This window comes from Babylonia areolata, chromosome 29 (assembly GCF_041734735.1).
Source record: "Babylonia areolata isolate BAREFJ2019XMU chromosome 29, ASM4173473v1, whole genome shotgun sequence".
Lineage (NCBI taxonomy): Eukaryota > Metazoa > Mollusca > Gastropoda > Neogastropoda > Buccinidae > Babylonia > Babylonia areolata.
In genome coordinates, this window is record NC_134904.1 from 23,991,349 (window position 1) to 24,002,717 (window position 11,369).

At 47.5% G+C, this 11,369-nt stretch overlaps 1 protein-coding gene across 2 annotated transcripts in view; it reads left to right on the forward strand.

The window, feature by feature from the left end:
• Positions 1–11,369, forward strand: part of LOC143275076 (protein PALS2-like) — an 89,033-nt gene that overhangs the window by 65,046 nt on the left and 12,618 nt on the right. For both annotated transcript variants that reach the window (XM_076579141.1, XM_076579142.1), the window contains exon 12: positions 6,547–6,749. In XM_076579141.1, the coding sequence (XP_076435256.1) occupies positions 6,547–6,749 (203 nt within the window). The remainder of the gene's footprint in view (positions 1–6,546; positions 6,750–11,369) is intronic.

The window sequence follows — 11,369 nt, forward strand, 5'->3', positions numbered from 1 at the left end:
CGCTCTGGGGAAGTGAGATGACATCAGCCCGAGGTCTTCTCTTGGAAAACCTTCTTTCCGACATGGACTTGTGCTGTCTTAACGACAAGTCTCCCACTTACCTTCATCTGTCCTCTGGAAAGCTCTCGTGTTTAGATCTGTCGGTCTGCGATCCATCGTTGGTCCTGGACTACGAGTGGAAAGTGCACGACGATCTGCACGGGAGTGACCACTTTCCTGTCGTCCTCCGCCCCACAGATGGAGAAGGTGACTCTCTGCCTGACCGCCTGAACTATGACAAAGCAGACTGGAGTTTTTTTTACCAAGAAGATAAGAGCGGAGCTGCAGGAAGAAACAGTATTGAAAAGCAAGGACCCTGCTGACACTCTGACTCGGATCGTTTTAGATTGCGCCAAAGCAGCAGTCCCATCGTCTACCTCCAAGCCTCAGGTCCCTAGAATTTCCTGGTTCAACGCGGAATGTCGGGAGGCCCGTAAGTCTCGGAAGAGAGCGCAGCGACGCGTCTTTCGGAGACTGGAGACCGATAGCGTTCGAACCCATCAACAGCTGAGGGCGAAAGCCAGGTATGTTTTTAAAAAGAGCCAGAGGAAGTCATGGAGAGATTTTTGCTCTTCCTTAACCTCCAACACACCCAAGAAGAAAGTGTGGAGGGTTTTAAAAAGAATTAAGGGCAAAAACATATGCCCAACCTTTCATCATCTTAAACTTTCAGACGCTCTGGTCACAGAGAAGAAAGCAGTTGCCAATTTGCTTGCCTCCACAGTTGAACAGAACTCGAGATCTGCTAACAAATCTGCTCGGTTTCTTAAAACCAAAAACCTGTCAGAAGAAACACCATGTAACTTCTTTTCCGACAACACAGAGAATTACAACCTTCCTTTCACAATGAATGAACTTAAATCTGCCCTTCAGACCTGTACGGATTCCTGTCCAGGAATGGACGAGGTCCATTATAAATTCTTAAAGCACCTTCCCCAAACCTGTCTGGACACCCTGCTTAAAGTTTATAACCACATCTGGGTCACAGGCTTTTTTCCACCCTCCTGGCGGAAAGCCCTCATAATCCCGCTGCCGAAACCGGGAAAGACCCCTCGAACCCCTCCAACTACCGCCCAATTGCACTGACCAGCTGCATCTGCAAACTGATGGAGAAGATGGTCAACGGTAGACTGATGTGGAAACTAGAGACCGACAGCCTTCTGGCGAAAGAACAGTGCGGTTTCCGCAAGCATCGCTCTACCGTTGACCATCTGGTTCGTCTGGAAACCACTGTAAGAAATGCCTTTGTAAACAAACAACATGTGGTGGCCATATTTTTTGACTTGGAGAAAGCTTACGATACCACGTGGAAATTTGGTATTCTCTCGGACTTGCACAAGCTCGGCTTCCGAGGACACCTGCCTCAGTTCATCCACAATTTTTTACAAGACAGACAATTCCAGGTGAGACTTGGCACCACCCTGTCCGACATTCACGAGCAGGAGCTGGGTGTCCCGCAAGGGAGCATCCTGTCGCCGGCTCTTTTCAGCATCAAAATTAATGACATCGTTCAATCTGTTCAGAAGGGATCAGACAGCTCACTGTTCGTGGATGATTTTGCCTTATATGCAACTGGCAGCACGTATGCCAGCATCCAGCGACGGCTTCAGCTCTGCGTCAACAAAATCCAGTGTTGGGCAGAGGAGAATGGCTTCACATTTTCGTCCTCCAAAACTGAATGCATCCATTTTCATAATTTTCGCCAGTTCTATCCGGACCCTGAAATCCGTCTGGGAAAATCCACCATCCCGGCGGTCAAGGAAGCCAGATTTTTAGGGGTCGTCTTTGATCAGAAGCTGAACTTCCTCAGCCATATTAAACAGCTGAAAGTATCTTGCCAAAAAGCCCTGAACATCATCCGAGTTGTGGCACACACGAACTGGGGTGCTGATAAGAGAACTCTCTTGCATCTCTACAGAGCCCTGGTCCGGTCCAAACTGGATTATGGAAGTGTAGTATACGGCTCGGCCAGACCGTCCTACCTGAAACTGTTGGACCCTGTACACCACCAAGGGCTCCGTCTCAGCTTAGGTGCTTTCCGCACCACCCCTGTGCACAGCCTGTACGCAGAGGCGGGGGAACCACCTCTCTCCAACCGCAGACTGAAGCTGACCCTGAATTATTATTTGAAATTGTTTTCTGAACCTACAAACCCTGCTTATGACGCTGTATTCAACAACCCTTTCGATAAGAAATTTACAGACAACCCAAACTGCATACCTCCTCTCGGACTCCGCATTCAGCTGCACTTAGAAAATGCCGATCTGGATGTCGGTGGCATCTCAGATTTCTCTAAGTTCCCTGACAGCCCTCCGTGGACCTTTACAACACCTGAGGTCCGATTCGATCTGGCCTCATACCGTAAAGACACCACCAGTTCTCTGGCCTACAGAACTTACTTTTCGGAACTGTGCCACAAATTCCCCACTTTTCAAAGCATCTTCCCTGACGGTTCCAAGTCAGAGGACGGAGTCGCTGCATCTGCGTTCTGTCCCGCCTTTCCTGACCGGCCCTCAACGGAACACATCCTGTCTGACAGCTCGGTGTACACTGCGGAACTGACCGCACTGGTTCTGGCGGTAAAAATGGTTCTCTCTTCGAAACAAAAGAGATTCATGATCTTTTCCGACTCCTTGTCAGCCCTGGAGGCGATCGCCTGCAGGAATATCACTCATCCCAAACTGCTGGAATTTTATGAAGATTTTACTCTCGCAACGAAGAAAGGATACGAGGTTGTGTTGGCCTGGGTTCCCGGACATGTTGGCATTCGTGGTAACGAAAGGGCGGACCTGCTGGCCAGGAACTCTGTAAAGAAAGAATTATCCAGATCCTTTGTACCCTATACAGACATGAAGCGGAAGGTGAACAGTTATGTTAAGGATCTTTGGCAAGAGGAGTGGAACACCCAGACGGACAACAAGCTCTTCCAGGTCCGTCCAGACCTAAAAGAGACCCTCCCTTCGGGGGTGAAGAACAGAAAGGAGGAGTCTGTGCTGTGCAGACTGCGTACGGGGCACACTTTTTTTTACTCATTCTTACTTGTTGAAGGGGGAGGAGGCCCCTCGATGCATTCCCTGTGATGAGCCTCTCACCGTGAAACACGTGCTCCTTGACTGTTGGGATCTGCATGACGTTAGATGCAGACATTACATGGCGGTTTCTTTGAAGACTTTGTTTCGTGATGTCCCTCCGTGGGTGCTGATGGACTTCTTAAAAGAAGTGAACATTTTTAACCAGATTTGAAGGTTTTAAACTATGGAAGTTTTTTAACTTTGGAGTGGAAAGTTTGAAGTGGTGACTCGTTTTAATTGGGTTTTTTTTTTTTATCCTTGTAGTAGTTATTGACGCAGTGATAGCTTTGAGATGGCCTTAGTGGTCGGTGAGGCTCTAAGCACCATAATTTCATTTCTTTTTTTCCCTGCCCGATCCTTTCAGCCTCTACACACAACTACTGCTGTGGTTACAGACGGGCATTCCTCCTCAAGCACTGTCTTTCCAATGAGACACTTCCAGGCGTTTCTAGCCTAGGCAGGCTGTCCCATCATGGAGCCCCAGCCTTTGGTCAAGGGCCTGTCAGAGGATGACTTTGTTGTCACTTCGGAAGCAAGCGCCATGTCTTTCAGACACACGGTTGCACCACAAGACCCCATCAACTCTTTCCGGCTTCCTTACCTTGCAATATAACCTGCATGGTGAACACCTTCGTCCCAGAAGCACACAGCAGCTGTTTCCTGATTTACCCATGCTGATTGGTGTCCTCCTAGGAACAATATATGATAATCAGTCGTGTACGACAGTCACCATCAGAACAGCAGAGGAGGCAACTGCTGTCCAGACTATTCGGGCTGGAATTCGATTATACAATTTATAGTAGAGAGTGTTTTGCCCAAGTTGCATCCCCGGTCCCTCAATCAAGAGGGCCTTAGGACTCATCACTGGGACGGTTCCCAAAGGCTACTTAGGCCCAAGGCTACAGCACTAAGTCCCAGTGCAATTTGACTTCTAGTCTGAGAGACATAGTCATTCATGAAAGACTAAGCTGCAAATGATTTCCCTTTGCAATTAAGAAACCACTGATAATACAGCTCTCACCTTGCAGTTGGCCATACTAAAAACGTATGTCAGATCAGTGCATTGATGTAAATAGCCAGTACAACACATCTTGAGCCACTTACCTCCCTGCCCTGCCCCGCTCCATCCCAGACTCAGTGCGCACCACACACAGCCAGAGGCCTGTCATGGATCCGGTCCCCTTTCTCACTAAAGAACCTTCAGCAAAAATTTTCCCCATGGAAACCCTCTTCCATTTGGGAATTCCACCACAGAATGAGACTCAGTGACCTGTGGGCACATGAAATGCACTTCCACAGCCTGATCCAACCCAGCCATTGACTGCCGACAACTTTCTGCAGGTTGCTCCAACATGCCACACTCAGGTAGAGAAGCCACCAAGCCTTCTGTATGCCCCTTCGTGATGGTACCTACCTGGGCAATTACACAACCCTGTCCCAGAGACACCAGGGACATCAAGTCTTTTGTTGCCAAATGTCTGCCATTCTATGCATAGGCAACATACCAGTGCTGTCATTTTTTGACACCGACAAAAAATTGGGGGGTGGGGGGGGGGGGAGTGCCCATCGCCTGTCAGCTCGCATGGAGGAGCTCTACAGATCTGGCTGTCATGCCTAAGGCAAGCCCAACACGGCGACCTACTTCTGTCTCATGCCACAGTTTCCTTCAAACACAAAAATCACTTCCACTATCGACCCACATCCGTTGTGGAATCATCAGATCAAACCACATGCGCACCTCCTTGCATTGATGCTCATCCGCGCTCAAATGAGACAACCCTATAAGGGTGCGTGTTTCCTTCCCTTCTTTTGATTTGAAGGGCTCTCAGTAAAGTGTGGATTCAACCCACCGACCCGATTTTCCTCTGTCTTCTTTGCCCGCACCAATATCCTTAGGCGACACAGTACACTCTACTTTCGTTGAATTCTACTTGAGGGACACCTATCGCTTTAGGGATGATGGCTCATCAACTGCTACCAGAGAGACGTCGCACGCCTGCGGGATGATGGCGCAAGAGGCATCGCTTCTGTGGTAGTTGCACAACAGACCATCACAGCACACAGACAGTAGAACAGGCGAGCCCTCTACCTTGTCGCGCTATTCTGCACTAGTTGGGTCACGGTTAAGTATGTGTAATTAAAAGGAAATTTTCTATCTAAAATTACGTTTAAATAACATACTTACCGTGACCCAAATTTAAGACCCTCCCATCCTCCCGGCTTCCTGTTCTCCCTGCTCGCTGCGCTGGTGATGGCATATTGCCGTCAAAAGAGGGCGCTAGCCAGTGGGACAAAGGGGAGGTTACCTACTTCCGGGAGGTTATCGGCCGTAGTTTCGTTTTCTTTGCATAGGCGGATAGTAGTTTGCACAGGACAGGAATGTCAGACCCCTGCCGGAGTCTGCACTAGTTGGGTCACGGTAAGTATGTTATTTAAACGTAATTTTAGATAGAAAATTTCCTTTTGTCAAGAAAAATATATCTCACAACTTCCAGATACTTACATATATCCTTTAATAAAGCTTCGTTGCAGTAACCATAAATTGCAGATCGAAATAGGAAGAAGAGAAGGCTAAAACAGAGAAAACAGAATTTGCAAGGAATGTAATATGGGTACTGTTGGGGATGAATTTTATTTTGTTTTAGAATGTCCCCAAATACTGTAATTCAAAATAAATTGATAGCACATAAATATAAATCACATATGTCAATGTTCGGCTTATGCAATTTATTCAGTGCTGGGAAGAAAACACAACTTAAACTAAGTAAATTCATAAAACTTGGAAAGGGTGTGTAACTTTTGTTACATCTAAAACATACTTGTCAGTATGTTTAAGTTTGATTTGTTTTGTTGCAACTCATTATCATTAGTGCGTGCTTGTATGCGTGCATGTGTGGGCGTGCATTTTTGCGTGTTTTGGAGACATCGTTGGACTGTAGTTGTGATTCAATGAGTACATATTGTTATTGTATCCTCCACACCCCAAAATGGACAAAAGGATTGAATTTCTTTGAATCTTTGACTCCTTAACATGCACTAACCTCCGGCTCAATGTTTGGCTTTAATCAGACATAAGCTTTAAGGTGGGCCAACAACAAAGTGACAGCTGTATGATCAATGGTTTCTCCACTGCAGTGGGATTTTATTTACAGCTTACTCTTTTGTGAAGGACTGAAACTCTCAAACTGGGATGCAAGATTGCCCTGGCTTTTAATGTTGCTTTTTGGGGGGCAGGTTGGCTTTTGGGTCCATCCCAGTTGCAACTGTCCTAAATCCCTTCTAAAGCTGAGAGAGTGGGGATGTTACTTTGGCAAGATACTCTCCACTTTAATGAAATTCTAGCCCAGATAATTAGGAAAGCAGTTGCCTCCCCTGCTGTTCTGATGGTCATAGTCGAATACGACTAACTGTGATAACCTCCACTGTCTGTTGCCAGACACAACGAAGCCGATGGGCGACAGGGATGTTGACGGGCGGGGCTACTTCTTCACGGACAGGGAGATGATGGAGAAGGACATCCGGGAGAACAAGTACCTGGACTACGGGGAGTTTGACGGGGAGCTGTACGGCATCAAGTTCAGCACCGTGCGCGCCATCATCAGGACAGGACGTGTCTGCGTCATGGCCGTTAGCCCCAACGTGTGTAGTTTGTTGTGGATGTGTGTGGGAGTGTGTGTATGTGTTTGTGTGTGGGAGTGTGTGTGTGTGTGGGTGGGTTTGTTGTTTGTTTGTGTGTGTGTGTGTTTGTGTGTATGGTTGTGTCTGTGTGTGTGTGTGTGTGTGTGTTGTAGCAATGTTTAATGTGCTTTCTGCTTATGTGTGTGTGATGTCAGATGATTGGTGCAGGTGTGTGTGTGTGTGTGTGTGTATGTGTGTGTGAGAGAGAGAGAGAGAGAGTGTGTGTGTGTGTGTGTGTATGTTTGTATTTGTATATGTTTGTATTTGTGTGTATGTTTGTGTGTATGCTTAAATACATGTGTGTGTGACTCGGTGTGTGTATGTGTATAGGTTTGGGGGAGAAGGGGGGTCTTGAGGGGTTATATGTGCACACATGCATGCATTAGATATTGTTATTATGTTCACTCATAACTCAAGGAGTATCATGGCATTGATATCATACGTGACAGAAGTGATACAAATTCCACAACTTTGTGTAGCATGTACCATGCTAGGGCACATGAGTTAAAGAGAACAGAAAACACTACCACCTCACTGACAGTGACTGTGCAGCAGACATGTTGTCTCCTTTTGACTCCAAACATCACCAATCATGTTGCACACTCCAGAAAAAGCACACACGTCTGTATCGACACAACATACCCCAAAGCGATTCAAAGACATGACAACATCTCCTATCATCCAAAACAAGGACTGCGTTCCATACATAACGTCACTTTTCCCCACACTAAACACAAAACTGAGTATCACAAAAAACTAACAAAAATGATATTGAATCAGTCAGAAGGCAAAACCACAGTTCTATGCAAAATGAAAGGTCAGCCTCTGATCCTGAAGAAAGTGGTGAAACCACAAAAACTTTCTTGGCCTCCTCACCTCTACGAAAAAACTGCACAGAAGTTGTCGAAAATGTCAGCCATGATGTGTCGGGTGGAACAACTGAAGACACGATCAAACAATATAGCAGCGAATTGAAAAAATAACCAAAAATCACAGGCAAAAGGTGTTAGAGGGAGCGGGCATTACTACACCATCCATCTCTTGTGAAGAGACATAGGCACTTAGGGCATAGTTTGGGGCCAGTAAGTTCAGTCTCAGAAAACTTCGAAAATGTCTCAGAAATAAAGGGGTGCAATAGCAAGCGAACATGCAGAGAGACAGCTCCAGAAAGACATTGTGTGTGGAGATATAACTCTAGACATTGTGGAGATATAACTTTAGACATTGTGTTTGTGGAGATATAACTGTAGACATTGTGGAGATATAACTGTAGACATTGTGTGTGTGGAGATATAACTGTAGACATTGTGTGTGTGGAGATATAACTGGAGACATTGTGGAGATATAACTGTAGACATTGTGTGTGGAGATATAACTGTAGACATTGTGGAGATATAACTGTAGACATTGTGTGTGGAGATATAACTGTAGACATTGTGTGTGGAGATATAACTGTAGACATTGTGTGTGGATATATAACTGTAGACATTGTGGAGATATAACTGTAGACAGTGTGTGTGGATATATAACTGTAGACATTGTGGAGATATAACTGTAGACATTATGGAGATATATATAACTGTAGACATTGTGGAGATATAACTGTAGACATTGTGTGTGGAGATATAACTGTAGACATTGTGTGTGGAGATATAACTGTAGACATTGTGTGTGGAGATATAACTTGAGACATTGTGGAGATATAACTGTGGACATTGTGGAGATATAACTGTAGACATTGTGCGTGGAGATATAACTGTAGACAAAAAATTTGTAAGCTCTTCTGCCTCCCTACCCGTAACAGGACGTCATGGATGCATCCTCGCCCTGGGCATTGGCATCTCATCGACTTTGTCATCGTCAGGAAGAGGGACAGGCAGGACGTACGAGTCACGAGGTCCATGTGTGGCGCCAAGTGCTGGACAGACCACCGCCTTATCGTCTCCAAGCTCAACCTCCGCATCCAGCCCAAGAGACGGCCTCAGGGCATGAAAGCACTCAGACGCCTGAATGTCAACAAGCTGGAGCTAGGCAACATCAAGCAGAGCTTTGCTGACACCCTGGAGGAACGCCTTGAGTCCACCGTGCTGGACAACCAGAATGTGGGGGCAGCATGGGGCGCACTGCATGAGACGGTGTACATCACTGCCATGGAGTGCCTGGGGCCTTCTGTCAGGAAGCATAAAGACTGGTTTGATGAGAACTGCACTGAGATCAAGCAGCTGCTAGAAGATAAACGCCAAGCCTACAGAGCCCACATTGAAGATCCCAAGTCACAGTCAAAGAAAGACATACTGAAGAGCGCACGCAGCACCATCCAGCTGAAGCTGCGGCAGATGCAGGATTCCTGGTTGAGCAACAAAGCTGATGAGATCCAGGGCTTTGCAGACAGGAACGACATGAAGAACTTCTATAACGGCTCCATCAATGATGAAGCCATCGACCGACTCCCCCAGGTGCCAGTCAGTGAGTCGTTAGATGTCATTCCAACTTTGGAGGAGACCCAGAAAGCTATCCGTCTGCTATCCAATGGCAAAGCCCCTGGCTCAGACTCCATTCCAGCTGAGGTCTACAAAGAAGGTGGTATGGCGTTGACTGAGAAGCTTCATCAGCTGTTCCAGCTCATCTGGCAGCATGAGGCAGTTCCACAGGACTTCAAAGACGCTTCCATCATACACCTGTACAAGCACAAAGGAAATCGTCAGGCCTGTGACAACCATCGTGGAATATCCCTGCTGTCCGTTGCAGGCAAGACTCTGGCCAGAGTGCTACTCAACCATCTCATAGTGCACCTTGAGCAAGGTCTCCTACCAGAGAGCCAGTGTGGCTTCCGGAAAGAACGCGGGACTATCAACATGGTGTTTGCTGCCAGGCAGCTCCAGGAAAAGTGTCAGGAACAGAACACCAACCTTTACTCCACCTATGTCAATCTTACCAAGGCCTTCGATACTGATAGCAGAGATGGCCTTTGGAGAATCATGGTGAAGTACGGATGTCCCAGAAAGTTCATCACCATCATACAGCAACCACACGATGGGATGCTGGCCCAAGTCCAAGACAACGGAGAGACTTCAGAACCATTCCCTGTCTCCAACGGAGTCAAGCAAGGGTGTGTTCTTGCCCCCACCCTGTTCAGTCTCATGTTTTCAGCCATGCTGACAGATGCCTTCAGAGACGCTGACGTAGGCATTGGCATCAGGTACCGCACAGATGGCTCACTCTTTAACCTCAGGAGGCTTCAAGCAAAAACCAAGGTGAGGACAGACACCGTCAACGACTTCCTGTTTGCTGATGACTGCGCTCTCAACGCTGCCTCTGAAGCTGACATGCAACACAGTGTCGACAAGTTCTCTGCTGCCTGTGACAACTTTGGCCTCACAATCAGCACAAAGAAGACTGAGGTGATGCACCAGCCAGCTCCAGGAAAGCTATGTTGAACCAAACATCTTCATCAACGGGCAAAGACTGAACGCGGTGGACACATACCTGGGCAGTACACTGTCTCGCACAGTTGTCATCGACGACGAGGTGAATGCCAGACTCGCCAAAGCCACCACTGCCTTTGGCAGACTCCATAAGAACATTTGGAACAGGAGAGGCATCACCCTGGAGACGAAGCTCAAAGTATACAAGGCCATAGTTCTCACCACACTACTCTATGGATGTGAATCATAGACGGTCTACAAATGCCACGCCAAAAAGCTGAACCACTTCCACACCACCAGCCTCAGAAAACTTCTCGGCATAAAGTGGCAAGAGAAGATCCCTGACACAGAGGTGCTCACTCACGCAAACTTGCCCAGCATCTACACCATCTTGATGCAGGCCCAGCTGTGCCATGTAGTTCACATGCCAGACCACCGGCTCCCCAAGAAACTGCTGTACGGCGAACTCCAACATGGCAAGCGCTCCCGTGGAGGCCAAAAGAAGCGCTTCAAAGACACTCTGAAAGCTTCTCTGAAGGCCTTCACCATCAGCCACGACACATGGGAGCTGAATGCAGTGGACAGACCAAAGTGGCGTTCAGCTGTCCACAAAGGCAACAAATCCTGTGAGGCCAACAGAATCGCTGCAGCAGAGCAACGCAGACAGGCCAGGAAAAGCAGTGCCAGCAAGTCCCCGACAGCCGCCACCATCCCCTGTCCACACTGCGTCAGAAACTTCCAGGTGCAGATTGGCCTGACCAGTCATCTGCGCACCCACAGAGCCCAACCCACCCACCCCCAGGATGACTAGATGGTCCTCGTCGATCCTGACGACGAACCAAATAACTGTAGACATTGTGGAGATATAACTGTAGACATTGTGTGTGGAGATATAACTGTAGACAAAAAATTCGTAAGCTCTTGCTCTGAGATGCACGGGGAGAAAACAGAGGTGCCTGTCAATGTTGGCGATGTCGGTCACACTGACCTTCCTCAGTTTGTGTCCTCACTACTGGATAAGTACGAAGAGGAAAATCTTCTCACATGGCACAATGACACAATACCATCCAATGAGATCTGGGTGAAGATGGGTGGGGACTATGGTGGAGACAGTTTCAAATTCATGCTGCAGACAGCCAACACCAGAGCACGTAAC